Below are 26,966 nucleotides of genomic sequence, written 5' to 3'. Positions count from 1 at the left end.
TTGTTTTCTAAGACGCCATACGATCAACACGAAGCTGCAGCTCCTTAACCATGTTAGCCCCAGCTTGGGTAGCATCATCCAGGCTCTCCTCCGGTAAACCAAGCAGCTCATTCTCCGCCCTAGTCGAGCAATCACTAGGATCATCAGGGAAGAACGCCCTTGCGTAGAGCAGCTTCCCAAAACCAGCCATGTTACCAGCCTTAACCATCGCCAGTCCATCAGCGTATCGCTCCCTACTATCCTCATGAGTGATCGTCCAGTCAGCGTCACCAGTGCCGGTAACGCGCTTGACGCTCTCAAACATCTCGTTTTGGTTGATCACAAAGCTTTTGATGTACAAAGCCTTGTTAAGCCACCGCGACAGGGTAAGACTCTTGTCGTTTTCGTCTTCGGGAAGCTCCTTGAAACTCAACACTTTGGCCACGGCACGCCCAACCTGTGACAATGTCGAAACAGAGTTCCTGGTGTTGCCGTCGTCGTAGATCGTCAAAGACCACTTATCAAAGTCGAACCCGAAGCGCGCCTCACCACCCGCTAGACTGTAATCGTACCAGAATCCACAGCACACGGTGATCCACTGCATACCCAGGCTTTCAATCTCATCTCTGGCGGCCTTGGCAACGGGCCCGAGCATGACATCCTCTCCAAGTTTAGTTTGTTCAATATCACCGGCGTACCCGTTAGGCATGATGTAGGGAACACCGGCCTTGGCAGCCGCGCGAACGAGCTTGCTATGGGTGTCGCGAGACGCGGTGGGGGATACTGTGATGATGAAGAATTGTTGGCCCTTGAGGGCGGCGACAATAGTGGCTTCGTCGGAATAGTCGACTTGGGCGACGAGGACGCCTTCGGGGAGTTTGTTGCTGCTATCTTTGCGGGAGAGGGCCGTCACTGTGTGTTTGCCTGTTTTGAGGAGGGCGGCGACGAGGTGGGTTCCAACAGTGCCTCCAGCCTAAGGACGCTTGTTAGTTTGTTTTATTTGGTGTTGCTGGAGGGATACACTTACACCGACAATGGCGACTCTCTCAATGACGTTTTTGAAGCCGGTGGGCTGGTTCTTGGCGTACTCAGGCATTTCGGCTCTTGTTGAGAATGATATATTTAATTGACGATTCAAGATGTATCGGTTGTTTTCAGTGTGGTGAAGAGTGATAGTCGAGATGTGGTAGTTCTTATAAGTTGTAACTGTTGCTGTTTGAGCTTGTGAGTGCGGTTAATGTACCATGAGACAGGAGGTACCAGTCCATTTATACATTTTCAACACCACTGCAGTCAACCTTTGCTACCATTCGCTTCATCTCAGCCGCTCCAGAATAGCAGCGGTTACTGCGGCGAGCATTCGGGCTGAAGGCCTTGTCAAAGTGTCAATTCCATAATAACGGAGATACCGGCGGGGTTAAAGTTGATTACGCCGCAGCAGCCGCAGTCCTTGGCCGCAGTAGCCGCACATTGGGGGCCGGGCAACACACAACACACAAGACAGCGGCCTAAATAACTCCGCTCTGTTATGGGGCCGCACCATAGTTGATCTTTTTCACCCCAACGAACAGACCTCCGTACATACCCCAGGTCAACATGGTCCGCTGGATCCTAGTATGGAGAAAACCCTCTTTATTTTACTTGTGCAGGGTGTCGGTCTATCCGGCTTGGGACTATCTGTGGCTCTGCTTCAACGGGTTGGAGTGCCTCTGCGTTTATCATTTTACCAAGCCCCCTAGGATACTATAAATTGATTGATGTCCATGTCGGGACTGAATACGGATAGGTATGGCTCAATGAGAGCCTGATCCCAGTCCATAATCCAGCTAATGTCCGGAAAAGCGGCATTAGTTTCGGGTTCTGGCTGCGCCTGGAACGGTTCACAGCTCGACTCGACGGCCTCTAGCTGCATAAGCTCCTGTCGTTTCTTTTTTATATTGAGGCTGAGAAGATGACGCGCCATTGACAACGCCTGGCGAGTCAATACAGTGTCCGTTGCCTTAGCAAGGTTTTCCAGCCCTTTGAAGGCAGCCGGGATGTGAGCAGAAGAGGCCGGCGTGTCGATGGCTAATAAGACACAGGCAAATTGGAAGACGCTGCCTATGACGTTCCACAATAGACGGCCCTGGTTGGCTAGCCCCTCAGCTGCTTTTACTGCTTCGTTGCCGCTATCAATGATGAGTTGAATTTCCTCGTCCGTTATGCCTGCCTTGAGCTGATAAATGCGCCGGTAGAAACAAAACGCAAGGTCCGCCTTCGTCACTACTAGGAACGGATGAGTAAAATCAAGTCTACTCAACGCGGTAAGACGCTGAAATAGCTCCTCTCTCGGGGGTAGAGGCTGACTTTCGAGATGGAAGGGCGAGTTAGGCGAAGGAATGATCTGAACTATTTGCACGAACTGATCGGCAACGGACCCCAGTATCGGGATGATAGACTGACAAGTCACAGCCCCAAAGGTTACTGCCGAACGATCGTACTCATACGATAGCATTTGATGCCCGGCCCATGAAATCCAGAAAATTCGCCTCAACCGGTCCGCATCGTGCCCAACAACAGCAGCGCCGGCAGCAGAGGCCATTCTTTTGATATTATCTTCTTTGTGTAGCCCTACCACCTGGCAAAGATGCATAAGTGTACACGACGCGACCCAGGTATTACTAGGGCGAGTTGTAGCCCGCAGATAAAATACCCGCATTCCCCACGCGATGATATGGTCGATGCTTAGCATGCGTATGGATGCAGGATCATCGAGAATCGTTTTAGCGAACTGGAGCAGATCAGATTCCTGCGGGTATCGAGTTGCGGAGAGGAAAGATCCAAAAGCAGCAACGCCAGCGGCTACGGCACTAAACGCGACCGAGTTGCTGCCAGAGCCATGATAATAATCGCGACATCGCTGGGCGTAAATTCTTGGGTCCAAAAAGTCGCCAATGGGGCCCATCGCAGAGAAGTACGAATTTGAGTATAAGGCTAGGTTGTCCTCCGAAATCAGTTCCCCTAAGAAGCTATGCGCGTTGGAAGCCTCCTCGGGGCGGATCCCAAAGTTGTACGCGAACGAGCTGATCTTGGGAGGGCTATCGGAGCCAAGAGCCACACCCAGGATGTGCGGGAAGGCCATGGCTGCCGATACCCCGGTGTATCTGGACTTCTGGTCGTCAAAGATGCCAGCCCCGACGGCAGGACTCTTGGACGATGTACTGTCAGCTCCGGTAGCTCTCGCTAATTGGCTATCCGGGGTGCGCGATTCCGGGGTGACACCGCTCGCCATAGTATTCCCGCCATCATTAATGGTGCGCTTGGCCTGGAGTGAAGCATGCTCGATTTCGCCCGCAGTGTTGGTGGTATCATCGTCGGCGTAATTGCAGTTGTATTCATAGGTGGTACACGTGCTGCAAGGGTACTCCCCGTCGCATTTTCGCTTGCGCTGGTGGCAAGGTGTGCATGCTTTCTTTGCGCGCTTGCGCTTGCGCTTGCTAATTATTGCGGACATGACTGGTTAGTTATGTCATGATTTTCGAAGCTTATCACAAGCCAAAGGTGGGGGAACTCAGGGGAGGATGGTTCATCCGGAAGGGCGCTAAAGTGGAAAAGGGGAGAGAATCGGCTGGAGCCTGGAGGTCAGGACTCAGAGGTCAGACTCCACTCCCGTCCCACTCCCGAGTGAGTATTCAAACTAAAAGGCCCACTGCATTCATCGCTTTTACCTGATTTCTGTAAATTTCACGAATAGTACTCATTGAATATTTAGAAAATTTGACTCAGTAGAAGAGCATCGGCTTCGAAAATGAACACCACGGAGCGGCTGTTTTTTCTTCCCTCGGGGGTCGCCAAGTCGGAATGCGGGTTCTTTCAAGGTTGCGGCCCGGGCCAGTTGGGGGCGCGAAACCTTGGAACCGTGCGGCAGCCGCCTTAACGAGAGTCCCACGACTGATCAGCAATCAACTCCATTCACGCGAACCAAAAATGGTTTCTTGGCCTGCCGTTTTTCATCAATATATTCGAGCGCTCGCTTCTCTAGCGTTTTTTGCGCCTGCAGAAGTTCTTCAAATTTGGCACCGCCTGCTAAGTCATCAATTTTATTCATTTAGAATTTCTCCGCCCAGCCTTCTATAAACCCGCCGCCAAAATCCATCACCCAAGCATCCTCTTTGCTACCTGTCAAGATATTTCCAGCCTTCGCGTCACTTGACATAATAAGAACTTTATGTAATTTTGTGATGCTGGTGGTGATTTGCATTCTCCACTTTTTCTTCAAAAGCCAAGAAGATTTCAGAGCTCAGAATGTGTTCCAAGTGTTCAGGTCCACATCCAATCCAAGAGAAGAAGTCCGATTAGTACTGAGCAAATTTCATCTTAAACGAGATCATCAAGTAGAATTGGAGCCCCGATCTCGGAACGAGAGCCATTGTGATGATAGTTTGCTTTGGTCAAAAATAATACCATCCGAGACAAGTTATTTGCGAGGAACACTATATAGTTCTAGTCAACCATCTTGGCAATATACGCGGTATTAATAATTTGAAGTAAACATGTATTTCTGGGGCTTTATTTGCTGTTCGAATACACAGTTTGATCTTATCCATGGTGGTTTGGATGCCCAAAATCTACTATTTACGGAATCAGCCTACGGCTCGGGCAGGGGGCTTGCCTTGTCGGGATTGCTTGTGCAACTTTAAATCTTCCTATGCAGGCCCTGTTTACTATTCAATGTTTATACGATTACCCAATCTTCATTTAAGACGTGGAACTTTCTCCCGATCTTTACGAGAAAAAATGTCATCCTGCGACTGCACTGAATTCGTGCCTTGTGAAATGCATTTCCGAAAGACTCTCTAGATGCGAACAAACATGCCGGAAACATGATATATGGAAAGGATTATCTTCTCAAACACCTGCCACAGTTCATTAAACTAGTTTCTGATAGATCAGAAACACAGAAAACATCATATAAAAGCGATACGTTCCTTTCTGAAACGGGTGAAGGAATGTCGGCAGCAACATCGCGATCAGAGGGCGGGGTGTCTTCGCGAGGCTGGGTTTCAGGCAAAGAGTAGTCCAATTCTTCTGGGCCGGTGTCATAGAAGTCGCCGCTGGAGCTGATTGGAGTTTTAAGCAGGCTATTAGCCATACGCGCGAAATTCAACTCTTCTATCCAACGATAGGTTGAGGCCTTGACAATCTTCTGAACGGGTCGGAGAGTGTATGGCCAACCACGGCGTTGGTGCTTTTTGGCAGCGTGGGGGGCAACGCTAGTCCTTTGGGGTTCTGCAATAGTCTTTTGGGGTTCCGAACGGCGTCTCGGCGGCCCACAGCATTTGTAGGTTGGAGCGGGCTTGCTTTTGATACGAGCGATCATGGCAGCTGGTGATTCGTCTTCGGAGCTCTCAAATTCTGAGCTTGAGTACGATGAGGATTCGTCTGAAGCCGACGAGGCGTTCTCTTGGGCAGACTGCGGCAGCGATGAGGGGGAACGGGAGATTGAGTTTTCCGGTTCAGATGACCGGGGTGGAGTTTTCACTGGCGGCTGGGGATCCAAAAACCCCTCTGGGACTTCAGCTGCTGAGGAAGTGGCGACCATCTTAGAGTCCGAGTCCACTTTAGGAGAACCCGAGCTTGTAATCTGTTGATATGTAGTCTGTGAGGAATGAATCACGATATAAATTTGTATGTGTCTGTTTACTAGATATACTCCTGTTCGGAACATCCTATATCCGCTACCGCGTCCACGGATTAATATATGTCCGAGTCTGCTCAAAGTTCCTCCGAGTACTGTATTCACTTTTTTGAAAACACATCAATTGTTGTTATTAAGAACCGCTAGGCACCGGTAATTCATGTTCAACCAATAGATCGACGTGGCTTTCAAGAAATTTGAGGACATCTTGAATTTCGTTTTTGGCCCGATACTACTGACCAAGTCCCCTATATGACTTCCAGGTGACATTCATTCCCAGGCCTTTCGAAAGGACCCGAGACATTTTTTCACCAATGATGACGGAAACCTTGGGATCTTCCGAGCCGTGGCCAGTAAATATCGGTATTTAAAGTTGGTATAAATCAATTGGCGAGGGTTGATCTTCATTCGCTGGAAGCAAAGGAAGATCAAGAATGTCGCGGGTGTAGTCAACGGCTGGACGGTCAAAGGAGCGTCCGCTTCTTCTGCCTCGACAAAAGGATTGAAGTAATCGCTCAATTGGACAGATCAGTGAAATGGGTCATCATCCAAATTATCAGATTTGGACAGTTCCATCTCGTTTCGGTTCATCACCGGAGTCAGACTCAGACAATTCATCTCTTTCTGGATCTTCCTCACTGCTCGTATCCCTGTCATCTGTATCATGATCGTCTGGGTCCATGGTGGCTGTTTCCAGCTAGCTTTCGACTATCACATCGGAGAAAATTATGTAGATGCTGCTCAAATAGCAGCAGCCAGCGACTCATCTCAACAAATGCGCCAATCGCTCAAGACTGTAAAGATCCCAGCAGCACAGCCTTGGCTAAGGTTCCACAAGATGACCTTGCGGTAACCTCCCTTGCCCAGAATTTGAGCTTCTTGAATAATCAAGCCGCGCAGAAATTCGGCAGTCTCACATAGGCCTTTGGTTTTTAGGTCTGTTCTCTCGCCAGTATCATCAAGGGTATGGTGGTCGTATCACTAATTTGTGGGAACACTCTTGAGTATTGTCGATGGACGCTTGGAGGCTGTTGGGGAAATGAATTTCACAGTTGGGAGTCGGCATTGTAGATTGGTTGATGCGATAAGTTCGTGACCTAATCGCTTTGGAATGCCATCACAATCGGGAGGAAAGTACTCTCATTTGCTCTTCAGTGAGTATACATTATATCTTCGCTTCATCGGTGTTTTCAATTTCCCGCGAACGGCATGTATTGACGTAACTTGCCCTGGCGAATAGCTTCTTTCTTCGACTTTGTATCAAGAATTCGCTTCGAGAAAAATGCCCTGGCACTGGCCCAGTCATCGTTCTTATGCGCCATTTGGATCACGTCTCGCGATTGCAACATGAAGCCAATGATCCTTGGCCCCTGGCGGTCGCCGAACCAGTGGTCAGAAAAAGAGCCGTAGTGGTTAAACTTGTGAAGCCAGCTGTTGTAAGAAGGGTACGGGTAGTGCAATACCATCGCCTCTTTTTCTGGGGGTGCAAAAGCACGGCCAGTGTGGCCGGAGAACGAGTGGGGTCCTCGTGGCTCGACGCCCGGTCCGAGGCGGACTGCGCTCTTGCCGTTGCCGTAGGCGGTAAATTTGTCGTTGTGGTCCACCCCGTTCACCCAAAAATAAACGCAGTCTTTGAACGGATTTGAGGTCTCGAAGTCGACTGGAAGTGCCTCGTGATTGGTAAAGGTCACGAGGCCCACCTCGGGGTCTTTAGCCCAGGAGCGTGAGTCGACTAAAGGCCCAAAGAGCAGCTCATCCAGATCAATATGGATGAGCCATGTGTAGCCACGCTCCATCAGATAAGCGATTGCATGCTTCATGTTGGCCATCTGGCGTTTGATGAGGCGGCTTTCTGGCGTCATTTTAGACTCGACTTGTGACCCATGCAAGAGTGAGACAGGTCTGTCCCCACAAAGCTGCTCAAACAACGGCCGCTCATCTGGATCGTCCATGTAGATCACTACATGCTGTACCCAGCGAAGGTGATAGTCAAGCCAGACTGGAAGCGTAGGCCCCGGACGTAGGATTGTGGTGGCTATTGCGAAGGAAACATCAGCTCGTACGTTTCCCAAGTCGACCGGCCGGTATTCTGTGGCAAGCGCATAGGAATGATTTTGGTGCAATGAGTTCCCGTGGCATAGCTCTGAAAAAAACAAAAGCCAGAGGACACATAAAGCCAACATCCGAGAAAATGTGTCCAATAGATTGTACATTTTATGAGATATTTCAAGGAAAGATGGAGACTTGGTCGGAGGTGTGAAAAGCGATAAGCATTCTTGTGTTTAGCATTTGAAAAAGACTGGTTTGATTGAAAAGACTGAGATGTCGAGATTTGAAGCGGGTTGCCAAAAGTAAACCCGCAAAAGTTTTTGCTCCCCCTACGCGCGTAGACAAGATTGGAATACTGTCTTAGAACTTTGGCCCCCAACTTTTTGCCTGGTGCTGACCAATGAAAGCATCAGGAAAGCGCCGCGTGATTTCCGCGGGCTTCCATGGGTTGGGACAGGCTCCAACGGGGGTTTGCGGAGCATCGCGGATCTCTATCTTAATTGAAAAGTGTAAATCTCTGCTAGCGATTGCACAAATGACCAACGCATCACGAAGTCTCTGCCAAATTCAATCCATATGTTTCCTCGGTCGCCTGATGTGATGATTTGGGAGTGGTTTGCTCAATTACCCAGAACAATTCGGAAATCTCTTAGATACGGCCGTAGCTCCCAAGATTAGGTCGCTCCATATACTAGTATGTACTGAAAATCAGTTGACAGTGCTTACGCACGTATGATGTAAGTGACGCGTAGGTCACTAAAATCCAGGGTCCCTTTTGTGCATAATTATTGCACTGGCATTCAGAAAAGTGGAACTTACGCTTCACTCCCGAAACATGTGAAATTAACCGGAGTAAGTACCACCACCCAGACCTCTTCACGATCGCAAAATTTTACTATCAAAAGCCCCGCTCTTCCGGCATGTCAGAACATGTTTTATATTTTTTCTTGGATAACTATAGCAGATGTCAGAGTTGTTGCAATTTTATACAGAAGGTTCCAAGGTGGGACCTCGGCACCTGAATTTCTTGCCAGGTCTTGGCGGGAGCCTGGAGCCATATATAGAAGCGCGCTAAGCCTAATATGGTAAAGAAGTGTAATGCTTGAATGCTTGAATTCCAACTTTAATTTTATTCTCGGATTATGTACACTTTGGAAGAGAAAACGGAACATTCTGGGGTTCTTTGGCGCTGAATTTTGCTTGGATATTACTTGGAATCTCCTACGATCATATTCAACACCGTTTCGCTACATCCAATAAAGATGACGAGGCATTTTGGCTGATCACAATGCCTTGTTGAACAAGGCCTTCACATTTCTTGATCGAAAGAAAAAAAACCACATAGCGAACATATGAATAAAGTTGAATGAAGGATTAACTTTGATTTCTTGATGAAGCCAGGCCTCACACATCCATCCCCTTATCAGGCCTTTGACCAGGCTCCCAAGCTTTCTTTACACGCTTGGGCATTATTGCCGTCTATTGTTACTTCATGGCGTTCCCGTAGGCTTTAACTTTGGATATATCACAAACCACCTCATTCGCAGACTGATACTGCTGCCTCCAACATTTCCCTGTGATTTCATAGCAAGCGTGATTGTCGGTCGGAAAAATCCCATTTTGGAAGCGAGAAAGAATCTCTTCGTCGTCCTCTAAGCTGTCAAGATCCGGAAAGACCTCGTTTCCCATGAGGATGAAGTAAATGGCAGAGCCAAGCGCAAAGATATCAGTTTTCACACACGCATAGTCCCCGTGGGGTCGAGGCATGTATGACTTAGAGCTCTCCCGAGAGAGTCCATCCAATAGGGTACTTTTGCCATCAACAGATTTCAGCATTTCCTGGAAGTCTGCTAGTAGGAGATCAAGATTCTGGTCGAGCAAAAAGTTCCGAAGATTTATGTCGCAGTGAATTATATGTTTTTCATGTATGAAGCTGACTGCCTCGGCAGCTTGTTTGCACCAGAGTAACTTTCTGTCCATTGATATACCGGGTTGTGTCGCGAGGTAGTCGCTCAAGCTTCCGTTTGGGGCACGCTGTAGAACAAGCCCATGCTCCGTCAGGCCTTTCATAGCGATGATTCTGGGGTGGCTTCCAATGACCTCGAGTAGTCGACCCTCCGTTTGAATGCTCTCATTATCGCCAGGGATACATGGGTATTTCAAAACAGCAGACTCATCAAGTGCCCCAATGAAAGATCCGCCACCACGATCGATGATTTCTGAAACTCCGGGAGGACAATATCTGCGTATATGAACAATCTCAACATTGGACATTGTGCTGGGATCGTCTAGAGCCGTAGGCAAGTCGTCCTGGGATACATGAGTCAATATTTAAGTTAAGAAAGGACCATTGCAACTCACCATTTTTGAAACCGGCGTGGGAGGAAATACGTTCCAATTGATTCTAAAATGGAAAGAAGAATATTCAAGGGGTATAATTCGTGTACGATATAGGGGAGTTGATGCAAACTGTGCAAACTCTACCTAATGACCAGAATAAAGGTCGATTTTGATCACATGCAGAACTTATTAGCCAATTGAATTAATAGTCTAAGAAAGTTGATAAGAAAGTTGAACTTCTTTGCAGTTCGGGCATATCCCTCCGTATCCGCCCCCGCTTGGCAATCACTTATCATTTTCCTATTGAGCTAAGCTAACAACTACCTTTCAACGACTTCTCCAGCAACGATTGCTTTGCTCTGCATGACGAGCCAACCACTCTCTACTACATCCGTCAATTTTAAAAAAAAGATCACTGATGCTGCGCGGAAACCAGATGGGCCCCAGCAGACGAATATCCTATTTTATCACCCGGACGGCACTCATCGCACTACTAGCTGTTTTCAGCCACACCACAGTCAGAACCTTCTTTGCCTGGTGGGTGGCCATGTGTGAATCTTGAAAGTTATATTTTTTCTGGATGGCTTTCTTGTCGTGAGATGTGGTTGGTCGTCGGGATCCTGCAAAGAGCGGCAGCATTCGCATCAAAAGAAGTTTTGAAGCTCACCAAGCAAGTGTTACGGTATATTGCAGGTACAACAGCGCTTGGATTCCAGTCCGGAGGCAATACGGACTTAGAGTGTGTGAGTCTGAGCGGCGAGAAGTCGAATATGAAGGTCTTCTTGGATAAGTCGATGCATCTCATGCAAATTGTCTTCGATCGATCGAGGAAGCCCTTGGAAGGGTGTATCTTCTTTTACAATGGAACGCCAATATCATGGTCGTTGAAACGACAACATTGAAGACTTGGTCGCTCCTTCATCGAATTGTGCGGACTTTATGGCTCTGGATCGAGCTTGCAAAGAGGGTTTATTCATCGCCAACCTCATGCAAGAGATGGGGATCAGGACAAATCCCAAGTGGAGCTGCGGATTGACAGCGACAATATGGCGCTCCTGATCAACATTTGAATGCGACAACAAAGTTCCTGGACATCAGGTACCAGTTTGTCGGAGATGAAGTGAGGAAAGATCAATTGGCATTACTGTGATTGCCAGCGAAGAGAATCCGGCAGGATGACCAACGCCCTCGACTTCGTCAAGTTTGAACGATTTAAGCACCTGGTGGGCCTTAAAAGATAGATAGTATGGGCTATTATTGATAACTCGACATTTTTATTACAAACTCCACTTTTTTGACTAATTTGCATGTGCGATCGCTTTTGTAGATTCATCATCGCCCGTGTCGCTTTCTTCTCTCGGCGTAACAAGCGAAAGTGGAAAAGCATCTTTGCGCTGGTATCGCTGAGAATGTAGCTCATGGCTGTTCGAATGATAAGTCCTTCGACCCGCGGATTGCGACGTGCCTCTACTACTGGCAAATAACGCCGGGAAGAGGGCATCCACAAGGGGCTTAATTGCTGGAATGCTGGCAGCAATAATGGCGACAGCCAATTCAATCCCCGACCAGATTGAAACGCCAAAGGTATCCCAGGTAGGGTCGGAGCTTTCGTATAGTTTGACAATGTAGACCATTCGCACAATACTGGCTATACAGGCACTTTAATCTAGTAAGCACTGCATTTAGAGAAGTTATGTCGTAATTTTTACTCACAATAAACCCAATGATAATAGCCCGATGATGATGAATCGTCTCTTATGATCAAGCTGGAGACCTGTTATTGGTTAGAAAAATGTCTGGACCTCTGCAGTACGTTCGCATCGGGAGAGATCACAAACCCATCATAATTTTCAGCGGCAAAGCAAATATCCAGATATCTGTCACCAGGGACAACACAGCAGTGGTGTACCAGAACGGAATAGATGCAAAGCAAGTATAATTCTGGTATTTGTCTTCGTCGTAAACGGCATCAACCGGAGAGCATTGGAAGATTGTCGCGAGAATGACGGCGATGCTCATGGCCGTGATGAAACCGATCGTACCGAGCGTGAGTTTTCGAATATTAGGGAAGAGGCGCAAATATAGTAAACAGATTGATGCTTTGATCAGGCCGCTGATCAGCGTATAAATGATGTGCGTCACGTATCGAACCTATATAGCCACATTCGTGGAAAATTTGTTAGCCCGAGAACAGAATACAGCATTGGAGAAGGTTCAGGGGCGCAAACTGTACCTTTGCAGCTGGAATCGTGTCATTTGAACCAACATCCCACTTATGCTTCCCTGTTCCATACTTGACTCCTATTTCATTGTATTAGAGAGGGGAACAGTAGGCAAGGCTGGATACGACCCACCGAGGCCCGCGACCACGACGTTGAGAACGGCAAAGATCATGGCGATCACCATTGTCGCGTCATCCAGACCGAATTTTTTCAAGATAAAGATTCTGGAGATCGCTCGAAGACCCACAACGATCACCGCAATACCTGTCGCTGTGCCGTTGATGATCAACAGCAGAGGCCCACGGTTCTCGACCTAGACGAGGTTTAAAGTTAGGATTGATAGTCCGTGCAGAAATGTTCTTTGATCTTCAGTCACCGTGATCCAGCACTTGAGTACTTGCCTCCTCTGATCGCGGTTGGATAAACATGGCCATGATGCAGCCCTGGAAAAAGTTAGGAGACTCCCGGTAAAGCTGAATCTTGAAACTCCAAGAGTCCCATCAGAAGTAAATATATGTGCCCAGAAGATAGCCACAAGATTTAGTTCACATTTTGGCACAAAATTTTTAGTTGGCAAACCCCTTGGAAGTCCTGCAGCCTCCAAGCACATAGTACCATTGTCCACATGTACACCTGCGCCAAAGATGTACTTTTGGCCAAACTAGAGCTCTTTCCAAACTTCGATTCCTGATCTAGCAAGGGTGTATATTTGAGAACAGCTCTCGATTGGCATCAAGTCGCTCAAAAGTGCCGTAATTGGTTCAACTGCCGATCTGCCAAGACCCTTGATTCTTCACAAGATCCACAATTCCCGCTTTTGACAAGAGCTAATCTAGTGCGCTTTCCTGGTTCGGCCGGGACTTGCCGACACGTTTTGGGGGGGCTTCAATTGCAATTTTTCCATATAACTCTCCCCTGGGGGTACTTTTGAACATTGAATAAGTGCAAATGGGACTCATATAAATTAGAACACTTTCCCTTTATGATGGGGAGCAGCAAATTTTCCAATAAAATAATAATCTCCTGGAATTCCCTTTCGCTTTCACATTCTTTTTTTTTCATTGATAAAAAGTGGCTTAAAGTGGGCGTACGCTAATTGCCAGTTGTTCCTAGTAGTTTCGGACTCGCGGCAATTTTTTTTTTTCATTTGGAAGTCACGGTCATGTTAGACCCAGGGGTTCTCACAATTCCCTTGTTGACCTGGGCTCTTTGCCGGCAATTCGTGAAATGGACCAAGGAGTATGAACCCCACTCGCCGCGTGTCTCCGTGACCGTTTACATTGTATTGTGAGCCTTTTCGTCTCCTGAGGTCCAGTGACTCCAGTCGATAAATAGTCCAGATAAAAGCCCTGGGAAAAAAAATTCCACCCCCGTCGGATCAGAACCTTGAAGTGGCTATTCATTCCCGTTGCCATCATTAGAAGTGAAGCTTTTGGAGAACTCCCGATGCCTTCCCTGTTGAAGAAAATCCTGCTGGGACTGCCCCTGGCATGCCTAGCCAGCTGTCATGCCATCACTCGAAACCTGACCTCAGACTATCGCATTGATGTTCACTCCCATGTCATCCCAGAGGTCTGGAGAGAGGCATTGATCTCAGCAGGATACCCAGTGAAGAATGGCACTTTGTATACTGATGGCTTCCCGGTCTCTGATTGGACCCTGGAATTGCACATCAGCACCATGGACACCCTTGGAGTCAATTTCTCGGCCATAAGTGTCAGCGCCCCTGGCGTGTTCTTCTTGAAAGAGGCTCACAAGGCCAAGGCATTGGCCCGAAGCGTGAACCTGCAGCTTCACAACTACACCAAGATCCACCCTACGCGACTTGGAGCCCTCTGTCTTCTCCCTCTCCCCTTCGTTGAAGAAGCAGTAGAGGAATTAGAGGTATGACTATGCATTTCCCTAGCTTGTAACAAGATCTAACTTGAAAATCGCAGTTCTGTCTGGACACCCTCAAGTTTATTGGCGTGGGCATGTATACCAATGCCGACGGCACATACTTGGGCAACTCCACCCTTGACCCCGTTTTCTCTGCCCTAAACGCACGCAACGCTAGTGTGTTTGTTCACCCAGCCGCTCCAGGCTGCACCTCCGTCGCCATGGGATGGCCCATCCCAATGACCGAGTATCCTTTCGATACCGTGCGTGCAATTGAGAACTTACTCCTAAGTGGCCAGCGTGCCCGGTTCCCCGACTTCAAGATGATCTTCGCCCACGGTGGTGGTGCGATCCCTTATCTTGCTACCCGTATTGCCGGAATGGCCTCGCTTTCCTGGTTGACCGATCTATCGGTTACTGAATCTTTGGCGCAGCTTACCGGATATTATTATGATACCGCTAGCTCGACCTCTGCTATTCAGCTCGCGGCCTTGAAGAGCTTTGTTGGCGCGGATAACATTGTTACCGGAACAGACTGTAAGTTCGAGTTTGCCCGTCAGTGGCGTCCCGGAATATGTGTAGATTCACTGACGCAATCAGTTCCCTATGTTCCACTCGTGCAAGCGGAGCCAGCCATTGCTGCCATCCAGGAGAACGGTGACTTTACCGATGCGGATATGAGTCAGATCAAGTACAAGAATGCGTTGACTGTCTTCCCCCTGATCGCCAAGGCTTTGAAAATCCGTGGACACTAGGTGTTGATTTTCATTGCTTGAAAACTCTCAGAATGATAGAAAAGTTAATATAGAGCACACAAAGGGAGTTGAAAGAATATTTTGATTGATTTACATACTGTCTTGAATCTTTGTATATTGAAAATCTAAGAAATTCGAAAGTTGTTACTTGGATACCGGAGAGTGCTAGCTGGATATCGCATTGAGTTCATTTGGGTGTAAATAATTGTTTAGTATTAATATTCCATAAAGCCTCCAACACCTCATACCTATAATATTCCAAATCGGCAGCAAAGAACTACTATGAATGACTAGCCAAGAGGCAAAAACAATAGTATTTTTTGAATCGTTGATTGGTTGAATCAACTTTGGATCCAAAAGGAGAGAGCCCGTCATGACCTCATGATGACCCCGACAGAATGTACTCCGCAAAATCCCAAAGCGAGCATTCATCTTCCAATTCAACAACCCATGCACATTATGCCTTCAAGTTGGAATGAATAGTTCCTCAATATGAAAGGTCCCCAGATCCTCTACACCCGAGTATTCTCCACGAAACTCACCTCCGCCACCACCAACCTGCACCACCCCCCACGAACAATCCAGTACAGCTGCTACTCCTCCGCCACACCAAACTCCAACCAGGAGATTCCCGAATTCCTCGAGCGCCAGCTCCTCAGGCCTGACAGGGCCGAAACCTGCCAATCAGGCACGGATGATGAAGTCGCACGCCACAAGTCTCCCTATGACCCTACGCAGACATCCGTGGACAAGGAAGTCTCGGCGCTGAGAGCGGAATACAAACTGGAAAGAGACATGCATGACCCGCTGCTGGTCAGCCCCGCGAATCAGGAAGTCAGTATGGTCTTGGATCCGATCCAAGAAATGGCTCACAGCACGCATCTACATGTACTAGGGAGTGCGAAGGGCTTGACGCACAAGAGCAAGGAGGTCCTGCTTCGCAAGGAGCCTTATATATTCAGGACATATGAGAATGTGTTCTCTAGAGGCGATGCTCGTCAAAAGGCGCGTGTTTGGGATACCTGAAATGGTAAGGGGGTTGGATTGAGAGGCAGAGGCTGACTTGTGTGTCTTTTTTTTTAGAAAATTTGAACGCCCTCTCCATATTTATGCTTTCCTTGCAATGCAATGGTTGGACGCATGCTGGACACTGAACCTGGAAATGGATAGTGTCGACGTGCTGGGAAGGAAGTTGGTCTTCAATTTGTTAAAACTTGAAACTCATACCTGGGAAATTTACCCGAAAGGGGCTGATGAAACATGAAGAAAAAACATGAACACTTATGTTGATTTAAGGAAAAGAAAAAAAAATTACAAAATGAACAGTCAAATTCCGAGCTTCTCTTAGCAATACCAGGATTCGCTCTAGCCTAGTACGGGCCGCCCACAAAAGGCAATAGTTATGGCGAGGTCTAACAATCGGTGATGTGACAGGAGAAAGCCGTGGGCAGCGCTTACATAGCGGGCCTCTTGCCTTGCCTTGGCATGCCTTTGAGTGATCTTTTGTATTTTAGATCTCTTCAGGCACCATTTTGGTGAGCTATTGACCCGTCTAATGCTTTCAAACCGTAACTTGATTCCTGAAATCAACAAATACCACCTATTTAACGCCCGCCGGATGGTTTCTAATTTTTACCTGTTCGCTGACCTCACCGCTTGCATAAGCGCTCTCCCAAGGCTCTCATCGAGAACATCACCTTCGCGTAACATCCTCTTCAACAGAAGGCCCTGTTTGGTTTTAGCTTGAAACCCAAGCCTCACCTCTCTGAGGCTAAATCATAAAATCATTGGACAAGAGATGCAGATGGAGGCCCAAGTACACGAATTAAGTGCCTGACTCACAGCCTCGGGGGGATAAAACTATGCAAGTACTTGTTTATCCCACGGTTCAACATATACAAGAGCTTAGTTGCTTTCTTTCGGTCATAGTCCTTTCAGTCCACCTCAATCCATTGCAATCTCTCTTCAAAGGGAGTTCTATTTGCTCTTCCACACCCAACCCTTTCACCATAGCCGAAATGTCTGGGTACTACGAAGTCTACCTCGCGCGATACAATCTCGCTATGCAAGACCCTGATATGCCGGGCCCGGGTCCAAGATTTCACACGGCTATCTTCGTCCAAACCGCAGCAGACAAGAGTGGCATCCAGTACCACGTCACGGGTGATGTCACCTCTGCTGGTGGGATGATTTATACCCCGCAACCACGGCAATCTGCTGATTACTCGGGGTCTTTGAACTCGCTTGATAAACTGGGCGTTACGCCCGTGTCCAAGCATCCTGCTGATTGGGATAGGGTCTTGAGAAGGATCCCGACGCCGCCCCAGCAGAAGGCGTTCAACATCAAGACAATGAAAACCGAACCATTCAAGACCCAGGCGCCACTGACCTTCTACGAGCCAGGAGAGCCCCGAAGGCCCTTGGTGAAGTGCACTGAATGGATTTTGGACCGAGCCATACCTGCTCTTCGAGCAAACGGGCTAATAATTGAACAATAGACCAAACTGTGGGTTGGTGCCCCATTTTTGGCCGCTGGCGACAAGCGGGATTCGGAACGACACGATTCTTTGGTTTATTTCTGTTATGTTTTGGCTTGACAACAGCTCCAGACTCCAGTACAGGGACATCGGCGCTTCAAACTAAGCGTAGGCCGAAGGGGAAAATCTGCATGCTCTGATATACAATTACCATGGACTGTGTAGTAAAGATAGAGAGAATGGACAGAGCAACAGATATTGGTCAATCCGACTCAAGACGACGACCACCGCCCTGATTACGTAATCAGATATTCCCCCCAGTCACGTGATATTTAGGCACTAGCCTAAAAGGGTATACACCTTAGAAAGGGTACGAACTATTGGGCGGCTAGGCCGCATTCTCATGCCATCAAGTGTTCCGTTCTTAGACACATCGCCCATCCAACTATGCATTTGTCCCTTCCTTATAATCGGGCTGGTCAATTACCAGGGCCGCTTCCAGATCAGAATGAGATTAAACAGGCAACACGAACCCTCCCCAAGGCATCAGACTACGGTGGGCGCATGGTCGTAATCAGAGACCAATACGTTGTGAAATATGGCCCGCTTGTGACAGAAAATGAGGGATGGGCTCTAATGTTTGTTGAAAAACAACTCAACATCGCAGCACCACAACTCTACGCCATGTACCGCGATCAGGAGATCCTGTATATCGTCATGGAATACATCCCCAGCATTTCCCTAGGGATGGCGTGGTCTTCGCTCACTGATGATAATAAAAATTTGATTGTTGGACAATTACGATGCATCCTTGATCAAATGAGAGAGCTGCCCTCACCCGGGTTCTATGGCAGTATCAACAGAGGACCCGTTCCCCATAGGTATTTTTATTCTCGTGAAAAGGACGCTGCTATTACTGGCCCTTTCCAGACGGAAGAAGAATTTGGAAAAGCTATCGCACTTCGCTCAAAAACCATGTGGAGCGAATCAAGTCATCATAGCTTTCTCTCTGACTATCTTACTCGACACCTCCCGTTGGCATTTCGCAATCATCCACCTATATTCACCCACGGGGATATTGCTAGAGATAACGTTCTTGTACGGAAGGTTGTTAATTCTGTCGCAAATGAAGAAGAGTATGAGTTAGCTGCCCTTGTCGACTGGGAATCGGCTGGATGGTATCCTTCCCACTGGGAATACTCTCATATGTTTCCCCTCCTGCAGTGGATTGACGACTGGCCAGCATATTATGAGAAGATTGTCGATCCCTTGCCGCTGGAGGGTGCCATGATGCGGGTTGTATTTAGTGATCTTGAGTTTTAGAGCGAGCTAACACTATGTTGACCCTGGTATCTGTTGTTACAACGAAATATTGGATTGGGGTGTTTGGTTTAATTTCCGTATGTTCCAGCCTAGAGCTTGGTACCGGGAGATTTAATTATGCTCCAACAAGAGCTGATTCAATGTTTTATCTTTGACTCCAGGTGAACTCAAGTGCTGTTTTCAAATGTTTATTTTGAAGCTACCATTAGCTTTGATTTAGCATTGTTGCCGCTCCATACCTAAAAACAAGATCGCCCCTAGGTTGCTTCGCTAGACTGGCGAAAGTAGCTTAGAATCGATTCATGACATCCGGAATAAAAAATACATATTAACACCCATACTACTCAAAACATTGAAACCCGCTACTATTCCAGCTTTGCCAGAATATCCGATACCGTCTGAACATCCTTGTCACCCCTACCGGACAAACAGATAACAATATCCTTGTCCGGTCCAAGCTCCTTCGCAACTCTCACAGCACCCGCAACAGCATGAGAACTCTCCAGCGCAGGAATAATGCCCTCGGTCTTACTGAGCAACTGGAAAGCACCGAGCGCATCCTCATCAGTAGCCGCAATGAACCGTGCACGCCCGGACTCCTTCCAAGAAGCCAACTCAGGACCAACGCCCGGATAATCCAAGCCAGCCGACACGGAATGAGTAGACGTGATCTGGCCATCGGCATCCTGGAGTACATAGGTTCTCACGCCATGGAAAACACCGACAGTTCCCTTTCCCAGAGTAGCAGAATGTCTATCAGTATCAACGCCATCACCGGCCGCTTCAACACCAACAAAGGCGACACTCTCGTCCTTGACGAAGGGATAGAACATTCCCGAGGCATTCGAGCCACCACCCACGCACGCAACAAGGGCATCGGGCAACTTTCCGTTCATTTCATCCATGAACTGTTCACGAGTCTCCTCGCCAATAACGGACTGCAGTGTGCGGACGATGGTAGGATACGGGTACGGACCGATAGCCGATCCGATGACGAAGTGTGTAGTCTTTAGATCGGTAACCCAGGTTCTAAATGCTGCATTCACGGCATCTCGCAGAGTTCCCTTGTCGCCTTCGTGTGCACCTGGTACAGCAATGACGTTCGCGCCGAGGAGCTTGATCCGGAAAACGTTCAGCGCCTGCCGACGCACGTCCTCTGCGCCCATGAAGATGGTGCACTTCATGCCGAAAAGCGCACACATGGTTGCGGTCGCAACGCCGTGTTGTCCTGCGCCTGTTTCGGCGATAATGGCTGTTTTTCCCAGGCGGCGGGCGAGAAGGATTTGTCCGAGTGCGTTGTTGATTTTGTGGCTACCAGTGTGGTTCAAGTCTTCGCGCTTGAGCCAGATACGGGCACCGCCTGCATATTCGGTTAGACGAGAGGCGAGATGAAGGCTTGAGGGTCGGTTGGTGTATGCGGCGTATGAACGGATTTCGGCCCAGAAGGCTGGGTCGGTTTTGGCCTCGTCGAAGCCTGTCTGCAGCTCTGTTAGGCATTCCATCAGAGCTTCGGGCACGTATTGACCACCGAATTGGCCGAAGCGCATGTAGTCGTTGGTGTTTTCAGTGTTTTCAGTGTTGTCGGTGCCGTTGGTTGATGCGAGGATATCCTTTGTGTGATCGGGAATACCGGAAGCAGAAGTAGAAGCCTCGATCTTCCTAGCCTCCGTTCGGCCGGTGACAGACATGCAGTATTCCTTCACCTTCTCTGCACCATATCCTTGCTTGGCATCTTGGAGCACGGTGATAAGTCGACTTCCGATGACAACGCCCTCTGCAATGCGGGCCACGTCGACGAAATGTTCGCGGGTGTTGATCCCAAAGCCAACAACGGCCGGAAGGTTTTTTCCTGTGTAGAGATGAACACGTTCAAGTAGGTCATTGAGACCTTTATCGAGTGACTTGGTAGCGCCGGTCACTCCCATATGGGATGCAACATAGATGAACGAGTCGGCGATCTCGCAGAGCATCTTGATCCGAGAGTCCGATGTTGCGGGTGCGACAAGTGGGACGTAAGAGAGTCTGTCATGTTCGATTCAATTGTCAGTAATCAGACAGACATGGGATTCAAACAGAATGACTAAAACTTGTGGAGAGCCTGGAAAAGTAACATACCCATCCCGTCTGCACAGGTTACGGAATCGTACTGCCTCCTCAGGAGGCAAGTCAACAATGATGAATCCGTTAACGCCCACATCGCGGCAATCACGGATCAGCTTCTCCTCGCCGTATGCGTAAACGGGGTTGTAATATCCCATAAAGACAACCGGTGCAGTGAGGCCGAGTGCACGGGCCTCGCTGACCATTGAAAGCATATCAGGGATTCGAGCGCCGTTCTTGAGGGCAACTGCGTTTGCGTTTTGAATCACAGATCCATCTGTCAGTGGGTCTGTAAAAGGGATGCCGAGCTCGATGATATCTAACCATTGTTAGTCAGTAAACTTAGTATGAGCACAGATCATTTTGCTCCAGATTGTTATCTGATTCGCAACCTAGATTTTGAGACTTGAGGTTTGACACGTACCAGCACCACCGGCTTGCATAGCAAGCATAATTGAAGGTGTCTCAGAGACGGTAGGAAACCCAGCTGTCACGTACGTGATAAAAGCAGCACGATTTTCATCCTTGCATTGCGCAAAGACTTTTTTGATTGCGTCCATTTTGGCTGTGACACAAAGGTGTAGTGCAGATAAAGACGCACAATCGAAAGGGGAGCTTCTTGAATGATGAAAGCGTTCAAAAAGAAGAAAGGATTTACTCTTGTGTGAAGTTGAAGAAATGCGACGAAACGCGACGAAGTAAAGAAATGCGAAACTGGGTGTTGGGGAATGAGGGAGAGAAGAAAGATTGGGGACCAATGAGCTTATGTACTCTTCAATTCAAGATAAAGAACCTTGAAAGAAAACAGACACGCAAGACAGGAAGTCTGTGACTCACAAGATATTGAAATTGCATGAGTAGGAGACCTCAGACGAGTTCCGACAAACTACTATGAGGGCACGAAACGTTTCGTCGGATAAAGTGCACCTTACCTAATATAGTAGTGTGTAGCTCCACTTTTCGACTCGAGCTTTACCTCAGTATTTACAACAGCCATTGCGACTGTATTATTAGCTATGCTTCCAATGCAGCCAAAAAAATCAAGCGTAATACATCAATTCTTCCTAGAAACACAAGCAGAATGACTCATAAATCCTTTGAGAATCCTTTGATACTAGGCTTGGACACTAATGCGGCGGCTCCACATGTCGGCTCCGACCCGATGGCGGATAAGGCACCAGCCGACAACAACAAGAATATCGAGGTTCACCTCGCGTAGGGAGGAAAACTGTTTGAAGTCTGCATTGTAACATGTGGGTTGTTTTCTTATCACTTTTTGGGGTTGTTTTTTGTATCAAACTCCATAATTTATACCTATATTTATACCCCGGAGAGAGAATTATATAAATCCTTCTTATAAAACATTGAAAGGAACCTTCCTAGTTCCTCTACTTACATCCGACTCAACTCTTTTTATCAGGGGCAGACTTAATAAAGCATTCTGCTTCTTCATTTTCCTGGTTGTGGTAAAAAATATGTGATTGACTCTTTTGTAACTCGGCAAACGGATTGTTTCGGCGAAGTGATTTTCGAAGGCGAGGATCCAGGTTTGCCGATTCCATGACGGGGTGATACCTTGTGGATGATGTCCCATCAGCCGTATAATTTTCTGAAACGTTTTCCGTTCAGTCTGTTACAATGTGTCGAAATCACACAAAACAAAAGAAGATTCGGAACAGCGTCCCAAATTTGGCCTCCCACTCGGTAACCTAAGTCTGTCATCAATCTGCCGCAGAAGAGGCAGACCCCTTTTATGACTGGGAACCAAGGCTCATTGTGCAAATATGCAATCTCCAGAAATTGGCTCTCAAAGGTTTCAAAATTAAGCAGGCTAGCATAGATCTCAAACCCTTTCTTTTGCAAACAATTTTCCTACCTTGCAGCTCAGCCTAGCCTCGGCGCTCCGCTCCTCTGCGGTCCTTCTTCCACGCAGCATGGCGGCGTTCGAAATCCTTCCGCATAACATCCGTGCCGGCGACAAGGGGTATCCATCCGAATGTCCCCTTTGGCGTTGAAGAACTCCATCAATCCTGGTGGCACGTTCGGCGCCAGTCAGGAGAGACACTGCCCATAGGACCTGTGCGTCATTCAATCGCACATTTGATGGTGTTGTGATTGGCTTGCCAGCCGTCTGATTGTATGCGGTATGGATATCGAAACCTAGTACTTGGTATTTCCTCGAGGTAACGTCGAGTCTTCCACGTGTTGGTGGTGGTCCTTGGATTGATGTGGTGAGTCCATTCTGCCTAGCATTGTCGTAGTTAGCGAGTGAGCGAAGTCTCAGTCGCCCGACTTCTTCGATGTTCATAGACAACACTATTCTCGAATGGATAAGTTCGGAGAACAGAGAACAGAGTACCAGATGATGCTCAGTAGAGGGGATTGAGTCGATCGTTGCCCGATATGTTGATCGGATGTTCAGAAGTCCGGTTTTCTTAAATGTCGATCTGTTTAGCAAGACGTATCAACGCCTTTGTTCTCTCACCCACGGTGACTTGACCTCGGTGTTTTGATACTGCCGACAACAGTGGTAAGCTGCGGGAGGCTGCTGGTATCTTCTTGATCATATTTGTGGCCCACATTTTGCATCCGCAGATTTGACGGAAACCCCGTACGAGGAATTCATCATGCCGATGATCTTTGTCTCGCCGCGACCTGGCCAATATTGAGGAGGCAGACAATGGCTGTGAACTGACGGATGCGTGTATCCGGAACAATTAATCGACGGTATAACTGATCCACCCATGAGAGGGGGACATAGGATCATCCAGCCATTGACGAAGGTTTGGGTTCTCCATCGGGATGAAGTTGGTCCATACTGCCCCTGAAAGGAGGCTTAGCCTGACTCCAATGGTTTGGACATCAGGCACTGATTCAGAACAAGAGGAGATGGGTAGAGGGGTTGAGTGACAAGAGCAATGGAGAGAGAGGAAGGGCCAGGCAAGAGAAGAATGGAGTGACAGGCAAGAACGGGCGCTTGGTCGAAGAGCACACAGGATAATATCGAGGTGAAGAATAAGTAAGTGCATGCAGGATAAAAGGAAGTTGGACGGTGTGGATAAGAGTGAAGGTATAAAGAATATAAGGCTCGACAATAAGTGCAATGGCGGCAATTAAAAGGCTAAATTCAATGATCATAGAATTTGTGATGACTTCCGGATCTCAAGTCGGAGAGGAGTCGGATGGAAGTAGTGAGGTAGAAAAGAACTTTCAATGTCGGGGGTATTATGTGATAATATAAATCAAAAATTTGGAGTTCGAGAGAGAGGGATGTTCATTTAGGGAGTCTCGGCTGGGGATCTAGTAGGTATAAAAGAAGAACACCAGCTCCAGGGCTTGCTATTGTATCAAGGGGGAAAAAAATATTATATGAACAGAATTGCCGAACTAAGACGGGATACAAGAAAAGGCGCCATTTTGTGCGCGTGTATCAATGATACATTGGGAACCAGATTCAAATCACATCGCAAAATAAGAAGTAAAAACAAGACATTTCGTGCTTTACAGCGCGATCATAAAGGCACCAGTAGCGACAGCGACCAAGGCGTAGAGGCCGGTGTGCCAAGCGCCAAGGATGACAGCCTGGGGAGCGGTAGCAACACCAGCAGCACCGCTGGAGGTGGCACCAGCGCTAGAGCCAGAGCTAGAGCCAGTGGAGTCAGCGTTGAGGGTGCCGCTAACGGTGCCAGTGCCGGCAGTACCGGCAGCCTTAAGCTGAGAGGTGCAAGAGCTGGCGGTGGAGGCAGCCTTGGTGGTAGCGGCGCCGCTGAAGCCACAAGCAGAGGCGGACTTGCCGTTCTTCTTGTAGTACTGGTCCATGGCCCAAGCGAGACGCTGGTTGGCGCTGCATCCGCTGTAGGCACCGTAGACACCGCTGGTACCGTTACCGACAACACCGTCCATGACACCATCCTCACCACCGAGGTAGCTGAAGGTGCTGGACATCTTCTTGGTGGAGATGTCGTCAACGGGGACACAGGTCAGGGAGTCGTACATGCAAGAGCAGAGGGAAGCGTCAATGGCGGGGGGCAAAGAGCTAGCAGCGAGCCATGAACCGGCCTCGACGGTGGGGCAGGAGCGGCCAACGGTGGTGGAGACGGAGTAGTCGCTCATTTGCACACCGGTGGGGGTGGCCTTCTTCATCTGGGAGGAGAGGTTCTCGAAGTCGGACAAGGTGGAGACGACGGTGCCGGAGGTGGAAACCAGACCATAGTCGTTGTCAGTCTCGTAGTACATGTAGACGATACCACCGCTCCAGACGTTCTCCATGTCAGGGCCGAAAAGAACGGGGACATCAGTGAAGGTACGAGGGCTTGGGTTGTTGCAGCCGTACTCGGAGAAGAAAGCAGGGACGGGGTAGTCCTGGAACTCCTCAGTGCGGGCCTGGTATCCGGAGGTCTTGAAGGAAGAGTCACCGCACCACTCGTAGATGTTGTAACCGAACATGTCAATGGAGTCGGTGGCATCGTCGCAAACCAGGTAGTTGGCAATGTTCTCACGAACGCTGGCATCGTCATCAGTGGCGTAACCGATGGCGAGGGAGGAACGGTAGTTCTTCTGGCTAATGTAGGTCTTCATATCACGGACGGCAGCCTTGACGTAAGCCATGGAGTCACTGTTGTTGGCGCTGTTGGAGACCTCGTTTCCGGCGAAGAAACCAATGACATTGGGGTACTGAGCGAAAGCATCGATAACAGAAGAGTAGCGGTCAAAGATGTCGGCATTCCACATGGGGTCGCTAGATTGGATGGACTCCGATGGGGAAGACAGATCGCTGATGACGTAGATACCAGCATCGGCAAGGGCATTCATACACTCATCGTGGGAAGAGTTGGGGTTGACGGCGTAAGTACGAACGACGTTGGTGCGGAGCTGTTGAAGGTAGGGGATATCACGCTTGCAGCTTTCGGTGTCGGCCAGGGGATCGGTGTAGTCGGTATCGGAGCCACCACCATTACGGGCGTTGTAGTCGGGTTGGTAGGCAACACCACGGATGTAGAACTCGGTGCCGTTGTTGGAGTAGAAGAACTTCTTGCCCTTGATCTCAATGGAGGGGACAGTTGCCATGGCCGATCCCAAGAGGGACAGACCAGCGATGAGGGAGTACTTCATCGTGGATGGTGTGTATCTGAATCAAAAGAGAAAAAAAAAACAAAAAGGTCCCAATAAAAAGAATGACTGGAAGGGCAATTAAGCCGTTCGTGGGAATATGGAGATGGGTGAGGGAAAAAAAGCGAATGGAGATTGGGAGGACGAAACGAGGAATGGAGGAAGTTGAAAAGGAAGAGGGAAAGAGGAAGAGAAGAGAGAGAGAGAGAGATAGGGGTGAGTCTGGGCTCGGGAAAGGGAAAGTCGCACCGGATGGTCCGGGGATGTACCCTGAAACCCTTTGGTACTTATCCACATGCTGGGCAAACCCCCACAGCAACAGGTCACTTTCCCCATCCAGGTACCTGCAAGAGATGCAAGTGTTTGAAAGTAAACGACGCATCATCAGTGGGCTGTGCCAGCTCCATTGATGTGCGGATGCCTCTGTCCTACAACTGAAATGATTGGCATGGATCCAAGCTTGAGCAAAGATGTGAGACCGATTATATCGCGGGTTTCAGGGTCATTGGTCCCTGAGCTCCACTTGTAACTTCCGCTAGGAGTTATTTGATTGTTTCGCTCCCCTGTGGATCTTCTACACATCCCTACGCCAATGACCCTGCATCGTTCTAGCGGCGCCCCTGAGACCTGCTTCTCCACCGTATTCGCTAGTAAGCCACTTCAGACCCACTTGGTAAGCCACATCGAACTCTGATTGGGTCATGTCAGGGTCTTCGAGGGTCCTTTGGCTTGGGGGCCCAGGGTTGGGAGTCTTGGGAGTGGATTAAAAGACCCTGAGTGGCTGAAGGGTTCAGGCTCCACTTTCCGATACAACAATCCTGCTTTTTTTAGGGAATTTTCATTTGTTGGATTTATTTATAACACACTTCTACACTCCGTACCAGATTCTTGTGTCGGATAGATACATGCGATGTTGAAAAAGATCCCGTAAACAAAAACCCAATCCTTCCAATGTTCTCTAGATCATCCCTTTTCCACCCACTTTGGACGTGACTTTGCAAACACAAAAAAGCTTGTCCTTGGTCGCCAAGGAGATCTCCTGCGCATAACCTACACA

General features: G+C 48.5%; 14 protein-coding genes across 14 annotated transcripts; 5 read left to right on the top strand and 9 right to left on the bottom strand.

The window, feature by feature from the left end:
- Window positions 1-7: 7 nt before the first annotated feature.
- N7466_003994 (aromatic alcohol reductase) lies at window positions 8-1,075 on the bottom strand (the record flags this gene model as incomplete). The annotated part of the gene is made up of 2 exons (XM_057163391.1): window positions 8-952; window positions 1,007-1,075. 2 exons carry the CDS (start codon window positions 1,073-1,075, stop codon window positions 8-10), a joined length of 1,014 nt encoding a protein of 337 aa, XP_057022072.1.
- Window positions 1,076-1,714: 639 nt separating this feature from the next.
- On the bottom strand, window positions 1,715-3,472 carry N7466_003993 (uncharacterized protein; the record flags this gene model as incomplete). Its single annotated transcript, XM_057163390.1, has 1 exon — window positions 1,715-3,472. The coding sequence occupies one exon, from the start codon at window positions 3,470-3,472 to the stop codon at window positions 1,715-1,717; it is 1,758 nt and encodes a 585-aa protein (XP_057022071.1).
- Window positions 3,473-5,336: 1,864 nt separating this feature from the next.
- Window positions 5,337-5,609, top strand: N7466_003992 (uncharacterized protein; the record flags this gene model as incomplete). Its single annotated transcript, XM_057163389.1, has 1 exon — window positions 5,337-5,609. The coding sequence occupies one exon, from the start codon at window positions 5,337-5,339 to the stop codon at window positions 5,607-5,609; it is 273 nt and encodes a 90-aa protein (XP_057022070.1).
- Window positions 5,610-5,926: 317 nt separating this feature from the next.
- On the bottom strand, window positions 5,927-6,338 carry N7466_003991 (uncharacterized protein; the record flags this gene model as incomplete). Its single annotated transcript, XM_057163388.1, has 2 exons — window positions 5,927-6,145; window positions 6,225-6,338. 2 exons carry the CDS (start codon window positions 6,336-6,338, stop codon window positions 5,927-5,929), a joined length of 333 nt encoding a protein of 110 aa, XP_057022069.1.
- An 86-nt stretch (window positions 6,339-6,424) lies between these two features.
- Window positions 6,425-6,722, bottom strand: N7466_003990 (uncharacterized protein; the record flags this gene model as incomplete). Its single annotated transcript, XM_057163387.1, has 2 exons — window positions 6,425-6,601; window positions 6,639-6,722. The coding sequence occupies 2 exons, from the start codon at window positions 6,720-6,722 to the stop codon at window positions 6,425-6,427; spliced, it is 261 nt and encodes an 86-aa protein (XP_057022068.1).
- Window positions 6,723-6,846: 124 nt separating this feature from the next.
- N7466_003989 (uncharacterized protein) lies at window positions 6,847-7,869 on the bottom strand (the record flags this gene model as incomplete). Its single annotated transcript, XM_057163386.1, has 1 exon — window positions 6,847-7,869. The coding sequence occupies one exon, from the start codon at window positions 7,867-7,869 to the stop codon at window positions 6,847-6,849; it is 1,023 nt and encodes a 340-aa protein (XP_057022067.1).
- Window positions 7,870-9,190: 1,321 nt separating this feature from the next.
- On the bottom strand, window positions 9,191-9,979 carry N7466_003988 (uncharacterized protein; the record flags this gene model as incomplete). Its single annotated transcript, XM_057163385.1, has 1 exon — window positions 9,191-9,979. The coding sequence occupies one exon, from the start codon at window positions 9,977-9,979 to the stop codon at window positions 9,191-9,193; it is 789 nt and encodes a 262-aa protein (XP_057022066.1).
- A 1,364-nt stretch (window positions 9,980-11,343) lies between these two features.
- Window positions 11,344-12,701, bottom strand: N7466_003987 (uncharacterized protein; the record flags this gene model as incomplete). The annotated part of the gene is made up of 6 exons (XM_057163384.1): window positions 11,344-11,704; window positions 11,759-11,819; window positions 11,884-12,196; window positions 12,279-12,346; window positions 12,400-12,580; window positions 12,657-12,701. The coding sequence occupies 6 exons, from the start codon at window positions 12,699-12,701 to the stop codon at window positions 11,344-11,346; spliced, it is 1,029 nt and encodes a 342-aa protein (XP_057022065.1).
- A 1,012-nt stretch (window positions 12,702-13,713) lies between these two features.
- N7466_003986 (amidohydrolase family protein) lies at window positions 13,714-14,900 on the top strand (the record flags this gene model as incomplete). Its single annotated transcript, XM_057163383.1, has 3 exons — window positions 13,714-14,151; window positions 14,205-14,682; window positions 14,746-14,900. The coding sequence occupies 3 exons, from the start codon at window positions 13,714-13,716 to the stop codon at window positions 14,898-14,900; spliced, it is 1,071 nt and encodes a 356-aa protein (XP_057022064.1).
- A 492-nt stretch (window positions 14,901-15,392) lies between these two features.
- On the top strand, window positions 15,393-15,926 carry N7466_003985 (uncharacterized protein; the record flags this gene model as incomplete). The annotated part of the gene is made up of 1 exon (XM_057163382.1): window positions 15,393-15,926. The coding sequence occupies one exon, from the start codon at window positions 15,393-15,395 to the stop codon at window positions 15,924-15,926; it is 534 nt and encodes a 177-aa protein (XP_057022063.1).
- Window positions 15,927-16,918: 992 nt separating this feature from the next.
- On the top strand, window positions 16,919-17,398 carry N7466_003984 (uncharacterized protein; the record flags this gene model as incomplete). The annotated part of the gene is made up of 1 exon (XM_057163381.1): window positions 16,919-17,398. The coding sequence occupies one exon, from the start codon at window positions 16,919-16,921 to the stop codon at window positions 17,396-17,398; it is 480 nt and encodes a 159-aa protein (XP_057022062.1).
- Window positions 17,399-17,824: 426 nt separating this feature from the next.
- Window positions 17,825-18,700, top strand: N7466_003983 (aminoglycoside phosphotransferase family protein; the record flags this gene model as incomplete). The annotated part of the gene is made up of 1 exon (XM_057163380.1): window positions 17,825-18,700. One exon carries the CDS (start codon window positions 17,825-17,827, stop codon window positions 18,698-18,700), a length of 876 nt encoding a protein of 291 aa, XP_057022061.1.
- A 365-nt stretch (window positions 18,701-19,065) lies between these two features.
- N7466_003982 (tryptophan synthase) lies at window positions 19,066-21,360 on the bottom strand (the record flags this gene model as incomplete). Its single annotated transcript, XM_057163379.1, has 3 exons — window positions 19,066-20,722; window positions 20,816-21,119; window positions 21,225-21,360. The coding sequence occupies 3 exons, from the start codon at window positions 21,358-21,360 to the stop codon at window positions 19,066-19,068; spliced, it is 2,097 nt and encodes a 698-aa protein (XP_057022060.1).
- Window positions 21,361-24,301: 2,941 nt separating this feature from the next.
- N7466_003981 (glycoside hydrolase family 72 protein) lies at window positions 24,302-25,912 on the bottom strand (the record flags this gene model as incomplete). Its single annotated transcript, XM_057163378.1, has 1 exon — window positions 24,302-25,912. The coding sequence occupies one exon, from the start codon at window positions 25,910-25,912 to the stop codon at window positions 24,302-24,304; it is 1,611 nt and encodes a 536-aa protein (XP_057022059.1).
- Between the last annotated feature and the right edge of the window lie 1,054 nt (window positions 25,913-26,966).

This window comes from Penicillium verhagenii (assembly GCF_028828195.1).
Source record: "Penicillium verhagenii strain IBT 33310 chromosome Unknown utg000005l_segment0_segment0, whole genome shotgun sequence".
Classification (NCBI taxonomy): Eukaryota; Fungi; Ascomycota; class Eurotiomycetes; order Eurotiales; family Aspergillaceae; genus Penicillium; species Penicillium verhagenii.
The sequence above is the reverse complement of the archived record's forward strand: the minus strand, read 5'-3'. Positions and strand labels throughout refer to the sequence as shown.